The sequence below is a fragment of the Ananas comosus genome, linkage group 17 (assembly GCF_001540865.1).
Source record: "Ananas comosus cultivar F153 linkage group 17, ASM154086v1, whole genome shotgun sequence".
NCBI classification, from domain to species: Eukaryota; Viridiplantae; Streptophyta; class Magnoliopsida; order Poales; family Bromeliaceae; genus Ananas; species Ananas comosus.
In genome coordinates, this window is record NC_033637.1 from 850,961 (window position 1) to 871,666 (window position 20,706).

The following is a 20,706-nucleotide window of genomic DNA, read 5'->3' on the forward strand; positions in this document are numbered from 1 at the left end:
AGTTCGAGAAGCGATTCTCCGAGACGCAACAAACCGAGAGAGAAGGGAGGAGAAAAACGCGGGAAAGCAACCGAGTTTGCTGTTACGAGCTTATCCTTTTATCTCCATTAGTATTCAACATGCAGGAAAATGAAAAAAAGGAAACAATTCGGATTTGATTAGGAATAGTTTTAATCCAATGGATATAAATAAGTGGTAATGAAAATTAAGAGTGGTGATATAATCAGAGGAAGTAATTAAGATTTTGTCGAGTTTATTTTTAAGAAACTTAGTTGGCAGTATCAACTAATATCTAGTTAATTAATTTTTTAATACGATTATTTATTTGGTCTAAATCTAATTATTATTTATACACTTTGATGTTATTATTTTTATTAGGGATAACTTCAAAAACCTACCATGTGGTTTCGCACTTTTTCACTTTAGTACTCTGTGGTTTAAAGTGTATCAATTTGCCTCCATGTAGTTTCGTTTTTCTCTTTTTATTATCAATTTTATTATTATTTTTTCTTAAATCAGTGACAAAGTTAAAATTAAAGGACACTAAAGTAAATATTCGATAAATCTAGGTGGGTATCTAAAGTTTTTTTGTATATAATTTAATGAAATATTAAGAAAAAAACTGCCGAAAAGATAAAAACAAAACCACAAAGGGGCAAATTAATACATTTCAAACCACATGATACTAAAGTGAGAAAGTGCGAAACCACAGGGAGATTTTGAAGTTTTTCCTTTTTATTATGTCTAATTTAAGTATAAAAATAATAAAAATATCAAATGCAATATCTTAAGTATAAAAATAATAAAAATATCAAATGCAATATCTTATCTTGTGGACCGACTTACGTATTTGAATAGTCTTCATTTTTTTGGGTTATACATCTCAACCTTTTCTCATTTTAATTTAAATTATTTCATGTAGTTGAATTGAGATTACCTTAATTGTGGATTTCCTGACTAGTCTAGTAATACATAATGGATCTATTTGCTTTCTAATTTCAACAGAATCTCCGTTTTAATCGACCAAAAAGAACGTCATTGTAGACCCAACAGAGGACTAATTTGGAAGCTTTTTGTGCCCCACTTCTCAAGAGTAAGAACCAAATTGAATGCTTTTCCCATGTTGTTAATTAAGTAATAAAGCAGTTTACCCCATCTTCCTTATTGTTGCCGCAGCATGTAGTTCATGTACATCACCTGCATTATTGAAGATGACTCCAACTTGGCGAGCCTATTGGGCAAATTGATACATTTTAAACTCAATAAAAAGTAATATGCTTCATAAACAGTATCCTCTTCTCACAAAAAAACCCAAAAAAAAAAAAAAAAAAAAAATTCCCACTTGAACCCTCTGAAAGAATCAGCTTTGTAAGTAGAGAAGGTAATAGCATCATCAGAGAATGAAATGAATAAAAATAAAAAATAAAAAACTGGTAAGTGAGAAGGCGGCTTCATCTGCAATTACCTTAAAATAATGAGGGGTGTACAGCTAGAAAACACCTCTGTTCTACTCTTATACTATTTCCATTTTTGACAATTTTCAACACTCTACGATTCAGCAGACAAGGGGAAACCAGAGAAGGTGAAATTTAGGAAGGAATCAAACAAGCATGAATAGATAATACAAATAAGTATCACCTAAACTCCCTACCATCGGTTCCTTTTTTGGTGATCAACTTGAAATCCTAAGCTTTGATTAATACTGTGTGTGCATATACCTCAGGCCATCGATGAGGCCGTGCAGGACCCACGAGCATTGTATCTCTCGAAAACCTTTTTGCGGTTCTCAGACCACCACACTTCCGCTTGCTGCTCTTTAAATCTTCTTCGACTGCAGGATGGAAACAAACATATTCGAACTACTAATTCTCGTACATTGCATGAAATTAAAACCAAAAAAAATCCACAAAAATGAACATAGAATTGAAACCACGTAGGAAATCAGAATTTCCCAATTACCTGAAACGAACCCTCTTAATATCCCGAGTTCCATCATGTAGGGCCGAGAGAGTAATATATACGCCCGATTCATACTGTTCGATCCACTCTGCCCCGACTTGATTACTAGTTGAAATTGAGCTTTGAGACTTGGAACCATTTTCACCGTCTTTAGTGAACTTAGCTTCCCTGCAAACATTGTCATCTGCAGGACTGTCTAATTTTAGCATCTCTTTGTCACCATTGGACTCACTACCCTTCATTTGTTCGTCTACTCCATTTTGAATCATTGTTTGGATCGATCTGTTCATACTAGCGTGATGAGTATTATATGCCTCCATGCTTGATTTTCTCTCCTTACCTTCGACAACACCTTGAGGCGATCTTTCTGCCATATCTTTAAGCTACATCAGGGAAAAAGAGAAAAAAAAAAGGAAAAAGAAAATTTAGAGACTCCAACTATTAGAAGATTATGGCATTGGTGAGCAAACAACAAGTACTAAATATTATCAAACAAATCGAGTGTTATGAATCAAGTTACTGAAACTCCTAACAAGAAAACCGACACCATGAAATAACTGAATATTACCTGTATTGTTAGGGATTTTATAACTTCTTTCGCAGCATTGGATTTAGCAGATTCCTCTGCAGCCACCACCATAGCCTCTTGGGCTTTCTTTGCTGATTTCTCCAACTCAATTTCTTGAAGATCACAACGGTGTCTCAAAATATCAACCTAACCATATACACTAGATAGTCAGGTAAGCTAGTATTGCTTAAATTATAGACCCATCTGTCCTGGATGAACCTTAGGTCCCATTTGATTCATGGTTTGTAATATTCCTGTAATCGTCCATATTTTTTTTCAATTGAAAATTATTCAAATAATTACCATTCAACTCATGTTAGGTAATTGTAAAAAGTGTTAGTTAAGTAGTGGAATCATTGTAGGTTCCTCGGTTGTAGAAATACTAGATTATCATGGGTTAGGAGGTATTCTCATTTCCATACTTGATGGGAATCATTAGTATTCCATAAATAAGAATATACTAGCTCTTAACAATCTCCTAACCCAAGTGACTTGAAAATTTACTAAAAAAAGCTTGTCATTCCAAATATAATATATACAACATTCTTGAAATATTACAAACCTTGAACCGAACAGCACCTTATGTAAGTGCTGTTGGTGTTCATTATAACTGTTTAAGAGAAGCATGAAGAGCGCTATTACTAAAATCTCAACAACAGCTTTTCCCAACAGCCAGAAGTAGAAGCTTTTAAGTCAGAGCACTTGATTTTGGGCATAGAAGTTCTTTTTAGCTTCCTGCCACAACTCAAGTTTGTTTCATTCTCCTACTCCAGTAGAAAAGCAGCTGTATAAACCAGGCCAAACAAGCACCAAGTCCCAGAAGCATATGGCAGAATGCAAACCTGAGCTTGCAATTTTTTGATTTCTTGCTCCAGGAGCTCATTTGCTTTTTTAAGATTATCAGCGGCACTTTTATAGAAAGAAAGGTCTTCATTCAAGGGAACTGGTGTTGCAGAACGCACAGGGCTAGGATTTTGTGAGAAGGGCGAAACAGCTCTTGAAGAATTTACAGATTGACCAACCAGTGTCCAAACTGCTTTCGAATCCGCAATTTTTGAATCAATTCCACCTGCAAAAACTATGTCTTTTAGTTGCAACACTGAACTAATTTGAGGAACCAGGATAATAGTTCTCTTCCAACTTTTAGCTGCCTTCATATCCAAATTCTTCATCACATAATCTTTGTCAAGCCTCTCTTTGCTTGAGATGTAAGGAGTAGCATCTTTCTTGTTATTGAAAGTTCCACCAAAGGCCACTACTTTATTCAATTTTACATAACAAGAGTCACAAACACGATATGGTTTTCCAGGGTTAGGAGACAAAGCTGCTCTAAAAGACTTATTGGAGGTGCATGGATGGCAGTAGACAAGTCCGCAGTTGTAGCAATTATGCCTCTTTCGAGTAAACCCAAATGGCTGTCCACATAAGCCGCACCGAGACTGCTCTGAACCTGAAACCCATTTGTGTTGGCAAATAGCAACAGTGAAGTTTGCACCACAAGCTATATATCTAACAGATCTATCCCTCAAAGCCTCAACTTTTATAGGTGTTTTCCTATCTTCAATATCGCCATGGCCCAACCTCCCATTGGCTCCTCTTCCCCATGTAAAAACTTCACTCTTAGTTGTCAAAACTGCAACATGGTGTGAGCCACAAGCAATTTCTGCAACAGCTTCCCCAAGAAGCTCATCTTCGACTAAACAAGGGAGCTTCCCATCAGAACAGGGGTCTCCAAGCTGCCCATAAACAGCACTGCCCATGGTAAAGACTTGTCCATAAGTTGTCAACCCAATAGTGAGATTATGCCCACAAGCTACCTTGTGAAAATCGCAGTCAACTATTGAAGCAACACAAGTAGGCTTAAACCGTGGCTCCCTGTCGCCATGGCCGAGGCGGTACTTGTCTCCATCTCCCCAAGTAAACAACTTTCCAGATGAAAAATTCACACCGGAATTAGTACTTATACCCTCTACAACGGCAGCAGTGTGCCATACACCACAGGCAACGGAAATCGTCTTCAAACCCATAAAATATTCTACTTCTTTTGGATACAAAATACTTTCTTGGCTTCCATGACCTAAAGCACCAAAAGTTCCATCGCCAAAAGTGAATAGTCGCCAAGTTGAAGTGATCAAGGCTGTATGCCAGGTGCCACATGTAACATAAGCAACATGAAGCCCATCAAGTGGTCCTGAAACTCTCTTGGGTATCCAATGGCTTATATTAGTACCATGACCCAATAGCCCTAGATTGTGCGTTCCATCTCCCCAAGTATAAAGTTCACCAGTTATGGTAACAGCACAAGTGTGGAATTCTCCGCAAGCAACAATCTCTACATTACAGTCCGATAACGATTCAACCAGATGAGGGTGAATAACATCACTTCTAACTCCCTGGCCAAGACAGCCGCCAAATTCTTCACCCCATGTAAAGACCTCTCCTTGTTTTGTAACAAGGGCAGCGTGATGTACTCCACAGGCCACGTGGTGGACGTCTAGAAGTAAGTTTGATTCCAAGGGCTTAGGTAAAAGGAAATCTGCTCTACAACAGGTAGAACTGCTAATTTTGTTAGAAATATTCCCAGTGGAACTATTACAGAAAACCTCACCCCACACATATACATCTCCTAGAGATTCGCAGTCATCTTGTATAGAACCATGACTGGATGTGCTAGGAGCACTAGAAACACTCGCTCTCAAAATATCTGATGACTCCCCTTTTATGTGCATATTGTGTCACATTGGGTCTTTCTAAATAGTTAACATTTTACTGCTCATGTTTCGCTTGTTGTAATGGAACTAACTGAGAGTACAATGCTAACGGAGCTGTTGCTAAGAATATCGGAAATTACATGTCTTTTATCCTGCAAGAGTAATATCGAGACAATGTGAACCACAAAATGCAACAAAGAAACAAACTGAAAAGAACTTAAAGAACAGAAAAAAAAAAAAAAAAAAAAGAAGTAAATCCTGAATAGCTAGTTATATTTCATACTATATGGCTGAGCAAGTTATAAAGAGGGTACAATTATAGTAGCTGATCCAGTTGTTGAGCAACTTTGCTACATACCTTCCTTACTATCATAGAATCAATAAACTCAAATCCTACAATCATGTACGCTGGCAAACACAATAACACAAGATCTACAGTAAATAGCTAAAAGATCATCACACCTTCCTTACCTGCACAATTTCAACAGGACGATAGCACCATCAATACCATCAAGTTTAACATCACCAACCACAAAATTCTATAACCGAAGTCGCCAAACCAACTATTTTAGGTCCTCCAAAGCACATTCTCATCAGCATCTAACTACATTCCTAAGTTTTTCAAAAAAACTTCTACTCAATACACAAGATAACACATAATGGTACTCAAAATTCACACTCACAACACAAATTCATACTCTGAAAAGCTAAACTACTCCAAGCATCCACTCGTCGCTCCACATTCACATGGTATCATCTCAAACCAATCAAATTCACAACACAAAAAATTCTAAAAAAATAAAGGACAACGAAGTAGAACTCAAAGGGAAAGACTTACCCCGCCATAGATTTGAGATCCTTCCTCTTAATCTCAATTAAAGCCCTAATTAATGTCGAAGGAACCCTAAGGGTCCACACGAACACTGCTCGAGGAACGACGAAGAGAGCTCAAACAGGGAGCTCAAGCACTCCGCGAGCTTTTTACAGTGGTAAAGCGCCGCAATGCGGGACAGAGTGGAGCGGCTCCGCCGCCGCGCTTCCGCTGCGGCGCGTGGCGGTGACCGGAACGCAGCCGCGGTGGGCAGAACGCGCGGCGGCGTAACGGAGGCGGAGCACCGGATTCGAGTCCGTTACTAGTAGTTAAGAGGGGGTCTCAAAGAGGAGTTGGACAAATAGTGGGGTACGGTCACCGTGAGGTCAGAACACGCGTTCCGATGAACCCCTATTGGTAATATCGACCGTTGGATCTCGTGAACTCCTACGACCTGTACGGTCAAATTGAGTGACACGTGGGCTGATCAGTTTTGGTGAAATTGCTCTTGATGAGCAGAATAAAAATTTTAAATTACGAAAGTACCCTTCGATGTGTTGGTGCTGACGTGGCTGCAGGCTCCGTACATGTCCGGCGTAGTCCACTTGCGGACGAAAAACGTGGCATTTTCAGCAAACCAAATAATTTTTTAAAATTTATTTATTTTATTATAATAATTATTTATTTTAGAATTTGGATAATTCGGTGAAATTATCGTGCGAATGTGAACTCAGGCTCGACGAGAGATCGAGGTCCATCATGTGCTGGTCAATTTTTTTTAAAAAAAATAACTTTATTTTACTCGGGATGTAGTGTAGCTCCATAATAGATACCACGATTAATTTAATTCGGATCACGGGTGGTTAACAGCGTTGCGTACAGGTAGTAATGATCACACATGTTGAAAAAAGTTTGCAATGGGTGGTGTTACCTAGATGTTAGATTTGTATCTAGCTAAGCTTGGCTCTCCAAGTAACTTATTTTTGGTTAAATTGCACATTTGGTTCTTAAGTTACAGGATACATAACATTTTGATCTTATAATTTAAATTTATAATGATTTATAGTTTAAACATTTTAAACCAAAGCAATAAATCGAATGGTGACGTATCTACTACAACAGCGATATAATAATAATATTATAGTTGATGATGCAATAATAATTAATATGCAACATCACTGATGCATCATAATACGGTTGAACTATAAGACTTATAATAATTTAAATATTTCGAGTCATAAATTACATTTCATTTTCCTCAATTGGATCGGAATTTTTTTTTTTTGTAAGAATTCAAAATCCGATGTGAATGAGGTTTTCCAAGTTTGGACTCCCTTGTGAATAAAATGTTCTTCGTAGATCGAACCAACAATATTATCACATGAACTGCAAATTCAATCAACATAATTTTTTGTTTCAATTTCTTAACCGATTTTACTTTACCCAACTTTAGCTTAGACTTTACTTTTAAATCAAACAAATAGAAATAATAGCGATTATTTGTAATTATACTTCTCAGTTATTACTTACTATTGGGAATTTAGACAGTGTATTAATGGGCCGGAGCCTTATTATAAATCTCAGAAACGGAATCTTAGTTTGATCTGCAACTGTTACTCTTTACGGCCCAGTTAGTGTTTCTTTTAGCTTAGACGTTACAGTTACAGCGAAAACCTAGAATTATAACTATAAAAGAGGCCAAATATAAAACCAAGTCCATGCTTTAAAAGTGAATATGAACCACCGACCGACCGACCGTTCCTAGGTGGTTGGTGCTCGAGACCCAAGTTCGAATCCTAGTTGATTCACATTTCCAACCAAATTTATTTCTAAATAAAATAAAGCGCGTAACAGATAGCATGCTACCTATCTCTCCAAAAAAAAAAAAAAAAGAGAGTGAACATGAACCACAAGACAAAAGAATATAAACATTTTCTCCAAGCAATTTTTTTTTTTTCTTTTTTGCTAACTTAAGGAACAACTGTTAGAATGAAAAGTAGGTGAAGATTTTTGCACCAGCACAATCAACTTCTTTTACGGGTTAAGATAAGTAGTCTTTAGGTTAACACTTTAATAACTCATGCTAATATCCAAACAAGCTCTTAATTGCGTGATGCATGAAAGATTATATTATATATATATATATTATATATATTATATATATTATATATATATATATATAGAGTCCGACTATGGTACTTGTAAAAGTACCAAGCACTTTGTGCTTGTGAATTTTTTACCGTTAGATCTACGACTTTGATCATTTTTATCCGTTAGATTTATCTATTCAACCAACCACCCACTTAACCCAAGGGGCCCATATCATCCTAACCGTACATCTATTAATCCAAGGACTAAAAACTTACAAGCACCAATGACTTGATACTTTTAAAGCATAGAGGAGCTCAATTATATATAATATAATATATATATATTATATATATATATATATATATATATATATATTATAATATATATATAGAGTGGGGCTACTATGCTATCGAAGCACGAGCCTTCCGTGCTTTCAGCTCGTTTTCGATGTTGCGACTTTCGAATCGTCGATCAGCTTCGTTAAACTTGATCTAGAGTATTCGGAGTACCTAGAAAACAATTTTATTATTTTTCGATATAATTTGCCTAGTGATCGAATGGGCTCAAAATCAACAAATTTCAATGGTCGTAGTGAGCCGTTTGCAAGTTTAACAGTGTAGAAATATCCAAATCACGTGAAATTTTGATACAAAATTCTTCTATACTATATAAAACAAGATCAATATCTTTGATTTAAAATTTTAATGTCATATTATTACATTTTGTAAGATTTTTATTTTCAGCCGTTGATTTTGAGCCCCTTCGTTCACTAGGCAAATGATATTGTAAAATCATAAAATTTATTTTCTAGATACTTCAAATACTCTAGATCAAGTTTAACGGAGCTGATCGACGATTCGAAAGTCGCAACTTCGAAATGAGCTGGAAGCACGGAAGGCTCCGTACTTCCCATAGCATAGTAGCCTCACCTCTCTCTCTCTCTCTCTCTAATATATATATATATATATATATATTAGTCGCATCCGGCGCCTTGAAAACGAGAGATAACAACGACCTTAAACCAGGAAACATCAAGATGGGGGCATATGAAATGTAAAATCTTTTCCTTAAACAATTGACTTCAGCATTTTCAACTTTAGTATTTTAACACGTATTCAGAAAATGATTGACCCAAACCGATGCAGGATCCGTCTCCAACCGCCGGCCCTCACACGTCTCCTAATAGATTTATGTGTCGTAGGCATGTATGACTTGTCGTATTTTCCTCTTTTTTATATTCCTTTTTTTTTAGGATATATATTTCAAATGTCAAAAAAATACAAAAACAGATATGAATGATGATTGAAAATAAATTTTTTTTTAGAGAACAATGGCATGCTATCTTTTCGTTTATTTTCTTAAAAAATAAATTTAGCTAAAAATATGAAATAATTAAGCTTCAAATTTTGGAGCAATTGAATATTTTTTTTGAGAAAGAGATAGCACGCTACCCGCTTCATTTATTTAAAGTATGAACTAGGCTACATAGGTGAGTCAACCTAGGCCTCGAGAGAGCGAAAAAAAAAAAAAGGAAAAAAAAAAAAGGAGAAAAGGGAAAAAAGGAAAAAAAAAAAAAGGAGGGGTAGTTGTTTCATAATACACTAGAAAAAGAGCAATTGAATGTTACTTCATAATACACTAGAAAAAGAGAAGGAGAGAAGAAAACAAAATAAATCGATTAATATCCTTCTCCGAAGTTCAAACAAACAATTTCTCAATAAAATACTCCTCCGGAGCTCTACATAAAGCTCCATGCTCACAGCAGTTTATGATTCTTCAAAGGGGTAGTTTGAGATTCCCAAGAAATTCAATGCATCATGGTTTATGATTCTTAGATTCATACCAACCGGTTGAAGCTAGGGGTGGAAACGAGCCGAGCTCGAGCGAGCTTATGTCAGCTCAAATTCGCTGCTTAAAATTAATTTTGAGCCTAAATCTAGGCTCAAGCTCGGCTTGAAATTAATTCGAGCCGAGTTCGAGCGAGCCTAATTTCGAGTCGAGCGAGCTCGAGCTCTAAACGAGCGATTGAAATTCTCGACATTATATAATCAATATGTTTAATTTTTATAGAACATTACCTATAATTTGATGCAACATGTTCAATAGTTCAAATACAAAATATTATAAGAAATGTGAGCTAGGGTGACTGTCTGACTGGGTGAGGGTCAGAGAGAGAGAGAGAGAGAGAGAGAGGAGGGGAAAAAAATTAGGGATTTGAAAATTTGAATGTTATCATGTTTTTAGGTTATGTGCAACAGTGAAAGTCTGAAAAAAGAGTGTGTTATGTAATTTAGAGTTGGACTCAATTGCACAGTTGTACTTGTTGGATTTATTTTATAGCAACAATAATGGCCCAAATTAATTAAAGCCTATACATAATTAATTATATATATATATAATTATATATATATATATAATATATATATATATATATATAGAGCTAGGCTGGTATACTATCGGTAGCACGGAGGTCTCCGTGCTACCAAGTTGTTTTCAATTATGCGGCTTTTAATCGACATCAGCTCCGTTAGACTTGATCTATACTATTAAAAGTATTTGGAAACTAAATTTCATATATTTTCGACATCATTTGGCTAGTGATCAAAAGGTTCCAAAATTAACAATTTAATGGTAGATATGATGCGTTTTTAAGTTTAACGGATGTAGAAGTATCCAAATTAGATGAAAATTAATTAAAAATTCTACTTAACATCAATAGCAAGACCAATACTTCGATTTGAAATTTGAATTCTTTGTCACTGTTTTTTATGAGATTTTCATTTTCAGCCGTTCATTTTTAGACTACTCGTTTGATTGGTAAATGACGCCGAAAATTATGAAATTTAGTTTCAAGTACTTTCAATAGTGTAGATCAAGTCTAACGGAGCGATCGTCGATTTTGAAGCCGCATCATGAAAACAACTTGGTAGCACGGAGGCCTCCGTGCTACCGATAGTATACCAGCTCTATATATATATATATATATATATTATATATATTATATATATATTATATATATATATATATATATATATTTCGAGCTTTCGAGCTTTTCGAGCCTAATTCGAACGAGCCGAGTAATACTCAAGCTCGGCTTGAAATGAATTTCGAGCCTTTTATTTTGTTCAAGCTCGGCTCATTTAATTTCGAGTCGAGCTCGAGCGAGCCGAATATCGAGCTGAACACGAGTCGAACGCGAGCCGGCTCGCTCGTTTGCCAGCCCTAGTTGAAGCAGTCAAAATATTGCATGAGTGGAAATCAAGCATTCCAAACAAATAAATAAATAAATAAATAATGGAACAAATAAATTTAAGCTGCACAAGACAATGGAAAATTGGGCAGGGGGGTGGGTGAGTCCAACTTTATTTTTAAAAAATTAGCATTTAGATTTGGGTTGCTGCTTTAACCTCCTGCTTTCTCCACTGTAGAATGCTTCCAATTACATTTAACCAGCTATTAATTATTATTTTTCTTGTTCGTGTTCACATCTAACCATGTTGTACTCTTTTATTTTCCTCCCACATTATCGTTCTTTCCGTATCATTGAGAAAGATCTTTCATCTCCTTCATTTATGGATGTGCTTTTCAGATGCCTCACACGCCAAAATTGTTACAGCTGTTGCACAGAATTATAGATGTAATCTAGCGTTGACCATTAAAAGTAGAATAAACTTAAGCAAACTAGTTTTCACCAACATAAACTCTAATGGGCATTTACTGGACAGAGATGAGAAAAATTCAACAAAGATGGATCAGAGTTTTAGTGTTGAAGAATAGAAATATCCACCTAAAGAATTAGGTGAAGATCATGTATACAACGTCGGGGTTTCCTAGAGACAGATGTCCTGACCTCTTTGCGCCTTTTTTCTTCCTGTGAATTTTGTCGCTTTTTGAGAATCCCCTTATTCCGGTACTGTAATCTAATTCATTTGTGTAATAAACGAAGCAGATCGCACACCACCTTTTTTTCCCCCTAAAAAATAAAAAATAATCATGTATACAATGTCAAACAAACAGACACTTTTAGTTCACAGCTAGCACAAACACGGAAGCAATGAACAATTTAAGTATTTAGCTCAAAATTGTTTCAAAGAAAAGTTAAAAAGAAGTATAATGAACTCAAACCAATTAGTGAACCACAATCCAGCCTATTAAAATGGACCCGGAATTCGAACAAAATGGCCGAGATTAAGATTCGAAACCGGGCCATGTTTCTTGATTGTGAGTTAGTTCGCGACCCAGTTCTATTTGATCTGATCAGAAACACAAAAAACAAAAAGATCTTAGACTTGAATGACTTAGGAATAGGTCATGCTAAAGCTGGGCCTAAGCATAATGCCGTGGGAATCTCTCTCGCTTCTCTCTACCTGTCTCAATCCACTGATCAGGAATTCCACATTGGTCCTTTTAAACAAATAATGAGGTCCCCGTCATTGCTAGTTGCTATCCGACCTTTTAAAGATCAAGCAAGTTTTCACATGATCCAACAATGTGGCCATTACTGTTTATGACCTTCTCCCCCTCATCTCTTACATCTAAGAAAGCCATGGCCTTCATTGTTCTCTCCATATTACTACTCTTAACCTTAGTGAGTGCTCAAAACAAACAGATCAATATAACCTTAGGCTCCTCCATCACGGCCGCCGACGGGGCCGGTTGGCTCTCGCCATCCGGCCGATTTGCCTTCGGATTTTACCCCAAAGGCCTGACAGGCTTTGCCATTGGAGTTTGGCTCGCAACGTCCCCCAACAGGACTATTGTATGGACGGCCAGCCGTGATGATCCTCCCCTCACCGACGGATCCATCACCTTAACTTTCGATGGACGGCTCCTCTGGGGCGCCTCTGGTGGCCAAGAGAAGGCCATATCCCAAGCCTCCGAGCCGGTCACCACGGCTTCGATGCTCGACAACGGCAACTTTGTTCTTTACGGTACGAATCAACAAGTCATTTGGTCTACCTTCAGTTCTCCGACAGATACACTCTTACCAGGACAGAGCTTAGTATCTGGATCAGAGCTATACTCTAGTGTCTCCGAAACCGATCGGTCGACCGGAAACTACCGACTCAATAACCAAAATGATGGCAATGTTGTGTCGTACCCCGCGGGCACGCTCGATGATGCTAACAATGCATACTGGGATACCGGTACTTTCCAAATTGGTTTCCCCATTACCCTTGCTCTAAACAGCAATGGCGTCCTATACATAACGGGAAATAACGGTAATTACAGTAAGAATTTGGCACAGGCTACGACGTCCAGTGGAGTCGATGTTTATTACCGGGCGATCATCGATGTAGATGGGATTCTTCGGCTTTACTCGCACACCTTTGGAACAAATAACGCCTCTACTACAAAGGTTGAATGGGCAGCGCTAAATGATCGATGCTTAGTCCGGGGCGTTTGTGGGCTTAATAGTTATTGTGATCTCGGCCCTGATGGCGAACCCAATTGTCTTTGTCCACCGGGCTTCGAATTTATCAACTCTAATCAAATTTCCCTTGGTTGCACGAGTAACTCCACCAGCGTTGGAGACTGCTCAATGATAAGCTCAAACGGAGGTGAAGCCGGATTAGTGATGGCTACCATGAATAACATAACATGGGCGGACATTCCATTCTTCATTTTGCCATCAACAACAAGCTTCGATGACTGCAGAGCCGCATGCTTGGACGACTGTTTCTGTGAGGCAGCACTGTTTCGGGGAGATGAATGTTCGAAACAAGTGCTTCCGTTGAAGTACGGACGGGTGGGGAGCAATGATACGCTATTCATCAAGGTAGGAACAATGAATACCAACAATCGAAGTACAACTAACGATAAGAAGAGACAGTTCAGTTCGAGAGCTCTGATTACAACAGCAGTTTTAGCTACCTTCCTGGCGGTTGTGCTCACCATCTGCGGATTTCTTATCTATAGAAATCAAAGGGTCAGGAGGTATAGAAGGCCATTGGAGTATGACAACACCAGTTTTGATGAGGAGACTCCATTGAGATCATTTTCTTTCGAAGAGCTAGATACAGCAACAGATGGCTTTAGGGAAATGCTAGGAAAGGGAGCCTTTGGGAGTGTGTTCAAAGGGGCATTGGCAAAGGGAGAGAAGGTTATTGCAGTGAAGAGACTAGAAAAGATGGTAGAAGACGGGGAGAGGGAGTTCCAAAGAGAGGTGAGAGCAATAGGGAGGACACACCATAGAAACCTAGTGCGTTTGCTCGGCTTTTGCAACGAAGGCTCTAACAGGTTGTTGGTTTATGAGTTCATGAGCAACGGCTCACTCGCGAATCTTCTCTTCAGGTCAGAGAACTGCCCAGCTTGGAAGGAAAGAGTTAAGATCGCATTGGATGTGGCCAAAGGGCTTCAATATCTTCATGAAGAGCTCGAGAGTCATATAATTCATTGTGATATAAAGCCTCAAAATATTCTCATGGATAGCTCGGGGACTGCAAAGATAGCAGATTTCGGGCTCGCAAAGTTGCTGATGCCAAATCAAACAAGAACCTTCACCGGGATTAGGGGCACAAGGGGGTACCTCGCACCAGAATGGTACAAAAATGCGCCGATAACTGTAAAGGCCGATGTGTATAGCTACGGAATCGTGTTGTTAGAGATTATATGCTGTAGGAGGAGTATGGAAATGGAAGAGACAGGGGAAGAACATAGTTTGCCAGAGTGGATGTATGAATGCATGACGGCCGGCGAATTAAGAAACGTAATCAACGATGAAGTCGTCGACATCGCTGAGTTGGAGAGGACGGTGAAGGTGGGGCTCTGGTGCGTTCAGAACGAACCCGTCTTCCGGCCTTTGATGAGGAATGTGATATCGATGCTAGAAGGTAATATGGAAACTTCAATTCCTCCAGCTCCAGCTTCTTTTTCATGATGTCAGAGCGAGCCGTAGTCATGTAGAGTAGCAAAATTGTGTGAAAAAGAATGAAAACTTCGGTAAATATATACTTTTTAAATACTTATTTTCACGCGCTTGCAGCAAACATATATACTGTTGATTTAGGATGTAATTTTAGTAACGCTACTCTAAGATATTAAGGTTTAAGCTTCCTTGATAAATTCCACTTTCTTTTCTTTATTAGATCCCATATACTTGAGCAAAATATATACTTCTTTTCCTTACTTTACATCATTTTATATAAACAAGTTTGGTGTAGTAAATTCAAGCAGTCTCGATATGATAATGTCAATTACAAATTCCAGGTTTTTTTTTTTTTTGTTCCGAGCTAACAAAAACAGTAAAAGGCCACTTCAGAATGCCAACTAAGAATATAATTGGGGATTATATGCAGTAAATTAGCAAAAGTCGTCAGAATAAAAACTTATCCAACCACACAAATCGATATTAATTCCGTGGATTCTAAAGAGATACGGTGATTACCTCACGCGTCGTAAGAACAAAACCGAACGAAAGGAAAATGGGAGGAGATTAGGGTTGGGAAAAGGAGTTTGGAATTGGGGAGAGTCGTGGGATGAGGGAACGAAGGGCCCCGATGTCGTCTTCCCTAAATCCAACGGACAGCTCCTAAACCGTACTATTTGTGTCTCCTGCCTAATACGAAGTCGGCGGAGCGCGAACGTTCAACCGCCGACTAATTAATGCTGCAGTTCTTTTTTTTTTTAACTTTTCCGCTACAATTGAGGCTTTACAAAGCCAGGCCAAGCCCAATTGGGGTGTTAATCGGCCCAGCACACTAAAGGCCCAATACCAGCCCTGGGCCGTGCACAAAGCTGTGGGCCCGTCCTGATCCGGAGTCAGTAAGTACGTGGCATAGTACCTGCAAAAAAAAATTGCGGGTAGCCCGCATACCCACCCGCCCACCCACGGGCCGGTATGGGTAAAGATTCCGCATACCCACTCGCCCATCCGTCGGTGGATATGAATAAAATTATTGGCTATTCAAAATTTTATAGATAAATTTTATTCATGCCTAAATAATCCGCGGATATAACGATCCGTCCGCGGGTTATCCACTTCGCCTGTTTATCATGTCTATATATATTATGTAGAGGATGTACACGCACTATGCCACGTACTATAACTAGGTAACATCAATATCATTAGGATAATGCCATGCTCTCTTTTACATAAACAAATAATCTCGCGCGGAACAGATAGAGAAGCATGCTTTTCGCTCCTAAATTTTAGTTGCCAAGTATAGAGGTGACTTAATGATGCTGTAACATCTTAATTTTGCTGTCTCGGACACAATACTCTAATTTTTTTTAAGAAAAACAACGCAACTGAGAATGATACGGAAGATAAATTTATTGAATATACTAAAGATTCAATAAATATGATTTGTCGTTTTTTAATTACTAGTGTCTCTGTCCATAGAAAAATAGTAACGAAAATATACGAACCACCACCTTATCTTATCGCCCACTCTACAAATATATATAAATCACCTCCCCCGCCACCTCTTTACCACATGATCAAGACACTACCTCCACTCCATTAATTCTCCTACATTTCCCCATCACATCCTCCCCCTTACAAGTCACCACCACCAACCTACTACGAGAATAACTCACCACCCCCTCCTAATCTCCTATCTATCACTAGTAAGCTTCACCTCCTTAGGCAAATGTTCAAGTAACAATCCTTTTGCTTTTGTTAATCTTCCTAGTAGGTTAGTAACTGGCGCTTTACTCTCTCTCCAGGATTTGAAGATACTCTTCAATGTGGCTCTTCATGATGCAAGAGCTTGATAGCAGAGTGCAGAGACATAGAGATCGTCAATTACGGTTGGTAGATATTAACTATCCGAGTGAGGAAAAAAAGAAAACAAGAAAAAAGGTTATTATTTTTTTAAAAAAAGAAAGATAGCACGCTACCCATTTCATTCATTTAGCATATAAATGCAGCTACAGGGGTTGAGGCAACACGGCCTCGGAAAACATTAAAAGCAACCAAAATAAAAAATACAAATAAAAACTAAAATATAAAACTATAAAAAATTGATACTTGTACTCCTCACTCAAACCCAAGGCACTAAGAATTGCAAAACTCAGTACATTTCTCTACTCACGTCCCGTATTCGTCTAATAGTCAAAAAAAAGAATCAAATGATTGGCTCTTAAAAATAATATTATTTTTTTTTCCGCCAGATCGTTCACCAATAGATTACGTCCCTTGCTAAATCCCTCGCAGCTGCCTCTTGGCGGTGGTTTTCATCCAGAAGCTCTCAAACATTCCTGACCTCCATCTCAATTTTGGAATGTGCCTATTTTTTAGGATGTTGTACATAAAAAATCTACTGATTACGTATCTAACCGACAGATGATCAACAGTTTTTAAATCGTTGCCACACATTACGTACTGTTGATTCCTTAGCGCAAGTGGCAAAGTGCTTGGTGGTTGGTACTCGAGATATCAAATTCGAATCCTAATTGATTCACATTTTCAGCTAAGTTTATTTATAAATGAAATAAACGAAACGAATAGCATACTACCTATCTCTCTCTCAAAAAANGGCGCTTTACTCTCTCTCCAGGATTTGAAGATACTCTTCAATGTGGCTCTTCATGATGCAAGAGCTTGATAGCAGAGTGCAGAGACATAGAGATCGTAAATAAAGGTTGGTAGATATTAACTATTTGAGTGAGGAAAAAAAGAAAACAAGAAAAAAGATTATTATTTTGTTTAAAAAAAAAAGATAACACGCTACCTATTTCATTCATTTAGCATATGAATTTAACCACAGGGGTTGAGGCAGCACGGCCTCGGAAAACATTAAAGACAACCAAAATAAAAAATACAAATAAAAACTAAAATATAAAACTATAAAAAATTGATACTTGTACTCCTCACTCAAATATAAGGCACTCAGAATTGCAAAACTCAGTACATTTCCCTACTCACGTCCCGTATTCGCCTAATAGTTAAAAAAAGAATCAAATGATTGGTTCCTAAAAATAATATTATTTTTTTTCCGCCAGATCATTCACCAATAGGTTACGTCCCTTACTAAATCCCTCGCAGCTGCCTCTTGGCGGCGGTTTCCATCTAGAAGCTCTCAAACATTCCTGACCTCCATCTCAGGTTTTGGAATGTGCCTACTTTCTAGGATGTTGTACATAAAAAATTTACTGATTACGTATCCAACCGACAGATGATCAACAGTTTTTAAATCGTTGCCGCACATTACTTACTATTGATTCCTTAACGCGAGTGGCAAAGTGCTTGGAGGTTGATACCCGAGATATCAAATTCGAGTCCTAATTGATTCACATTTTCAGCTAAATTTATTTTTAAATGAAATAAATGAAACGAATAGCATACTATCTATCTCTCTCTAAAATAAAAAAAAAATTATGTTTCATGTACTTCTCTCGAGAAAAGATCTATACTTCTTCATCCTGCCAGAAGGCCTAAGAAATAACACATTAATCATTGTTATATGACAGTAACAGGTTTTGGCAAAATTCTCTTCCTCACTCTTTGTGTTTTCTAGCTCTAATTCCACATTTCCGGGATTGCGCTTATGGGCCAAATCACAAACTAGAAAAGAGTGAGTAGCCCACAATGACAGAATCATAAGAATCCACCAGAGTACAGTACTGTATAGTACTGTGTTACTTTAATAAATTTATAATTACGAGAATTGTATAAAGTATATTAACTAAGCTTATAAAAATAAACAATGTATTCAATTTTAAAAGTAAAAATATCGTTAATTGATTCAAATCAAACAACTTGAAAAATAAAATATGCATAGTAAATCACAAATTAGAAAAGAGTAAGTAGTCAAATTAAAATGATTTATAGTTCAAGTAAGTTCAATACATTTTTATTAAAAAAAAAATCAAAAAAGCCCAAGTGCACGCTGGTTTGTCATCTTACTAATAACCCGGTCTGAATTTGTATTGGCCTAATAGTTTTTGGGCCAACTAACACCTCTTAACCAAGCAATCAAGTACATTGCAGTTAAAACTAGGGTTTTTTTATAGAAATTTACTCAAACAACACTTCTATGAAATCTTCGGCTAGATCAAGAGCCATGGCGACAAGCATTGTAGCGCTGTGCAGGATTCATACTGCCCAATTTGCCATGCGATATCGCACTCTGCCGGTTCGGCACAATCCATATTACATTGCTACCTAGACTAAAGTTATGATCCAAAAAAATTGCACCTTTTGTCTCAAAAGAGGTCGCAATGCACCTACCCAATTTTGATCAAGTCGTAACAAAGTCATTATGGGGAAAAAATTGGTCCACTTACTTTGGCATTTGTCATGACCTGTCTTTCTCCTTGTCTTTTTACGATCCTTCAAATTCTTCTTCACCTTCTTTCCAGTCTTATTTTAGAGACTCAATTAAAAAAAAAGGGAAAGAAAAAGAATAAAAGAAAAACTCGTGGGTTTCCTGGAAACTGTTGAATAAAGAGGTGCTCCCCTTTCACACATATCAAGCTAAAGAGTAAGCACTAAAAGGACATGATCAATATTATAATAGGCTATGGACCTTGAACAAGACAAAAAAATGAGTTACCCTAGAGTCAACACTTGAGCTCAGTAGTCAACAATTGAAGCACCAAGTTAGGTCAAATAGGTTGTCTTTTACCATCTATTGTTTCTACTAAAAATAAAGTATTATTTCACAGCCTAATTACTAACAACTTATTTAATTCACTTTCTAGCTCGTTTATGATTGGGTTAGGTATTACTAGCCTTAAATTGCCATTTAGATAGACCCTTAGGAAGTAGATCATGGTTAAAGTTTTTTAATCCTTTTTTTATAATCTTTCTATTCCGCTATTGGAGTTTGATAATGCCCAACATCATGTCATGCACAGCTTAAATTCACCAACTATTCTGTCCCAAGATTCGCGCATTATATTTTAATTCAAGCCTGTATTCTGTGATTCATCCTGAGCAAATCCTAAGGCGCGATAAAAGGAGCAAATTTAGTTGAGACCGTCTCAATCAAATTTTCATATATAGAAAGGACTCTAGAATGCAATCCAAAAAAAAAAAAAGAAAAATCTAATTATTTCACTCTATGATTTCCTTCTTCTCCTGAACTTTTTTTTTTCTTTTTTTTTTTTTGAGAGATAAATAACACGCTATCCGATTCGTTTATTTTATTTAAAAATAAACTTAGCTGGAAATATAAATCTACTCCTAAACTTTCGCAATAAGTGTGGAAAGGACTATGGCCCCTTGACTTATATGTGCACAAATTTTTCACATAAATTAAACTCTTTCATGTATGATTGGGCGGAGTTAATATTATATTTGGGCTCCGGGGGACATGGGTCTGATCGGTCACGAGCCTACGAAAGCAAAACAACCATAGAAACTGAGAGGAGTGAATTAAAAAAGGGGAATAAACCCAAATTAACATTAATGCGTTTTTCCTAAAAAAAAAAAACAAATAAAAATCGGGTAATCAGCATTATGTCCTACCACTGGAGAAATTATTTCTTAATTTATTATCCTAATTATCCTAATTATACATACATATATATATATATAGAGAGAGAGAGAGAGAGAGAGAGATGAGCTAGGATGCTATCATTAACAAATAAATTCCGTTGCCACTTATTTGTTTTCG

At 37.2% G+C, this 20,706-nt stretch overlaps 2 protein-coding genes and 1 long non-coding RNA gene across 4 annotated transcripts; 1 reads left to right on the forward strand and 2 right to left on the reverse strand.

Annotated features, from left to right (window-relative positions):
* On the reverse strand, positions 22-6,369 carry LOC109723216 (probable E3 ubiquitin-protein ligase HERC2). The gene is made up of 7 exons (XM_020251503.1): positions 6,077-6,369; positions 3,370-5,390; positions 2,528-2,674; positions 1,960-2,342; positions 1,719-1,831; positions 1,152-1,231; positions 22-102 (listed from the first exon to the last, which is right to left on the reverse strand). The coding sequence occupies exons 2-5, from the start codon at positions 5,254-5,256 to the stop codon at positions 1,720-1,722; spliced, it is 2,529 nt and encodes an 842-aa protein (XP_020107092.1). The 5' UTR covers positions 5,257-5,390; positions 6,077-6,369; the 3' UTR covers positions 22-102; positions 1,152-1,231; position 1,719.
* Positions 11,367-15,719, reverse strand: LOC109723584. 2 transcript variants are annotated; one of them, XR_002219708.1, is made up of 3 exons: positions 15,528-15,719; positions 11,928-12,113; positions 11,367-11,756 (listed from the first exon to the last, which is right to left on the reverse strand). It is a non-coding gene; the product is annotated as an uncharacterized LOC109723584 (long non-coding RNA). The 2 variants fall into 2 exon arrangements; XR_002219707.1 differs by lacking the exon at positions 11,367-11,756 and having other exon boundaries at positions 11,796-12,113.
* On the forward strand, positions 12,671-15,227 carry LOC109723583 (G-type lectin S-receptor-like serine/threonine-protein kinase LECRK3). The gene has a single exon (XM_020252017.1). It carries the CDS (start codon positions 12,687-12,689, stop codon positions 15,018-15,020), a length of 2,334 nt encoding a protein of 777 aa, XP_020107606.1. The 5' UTR covers positions 12,671-12,686; the 3' UTR covers positions 15,021-15,227.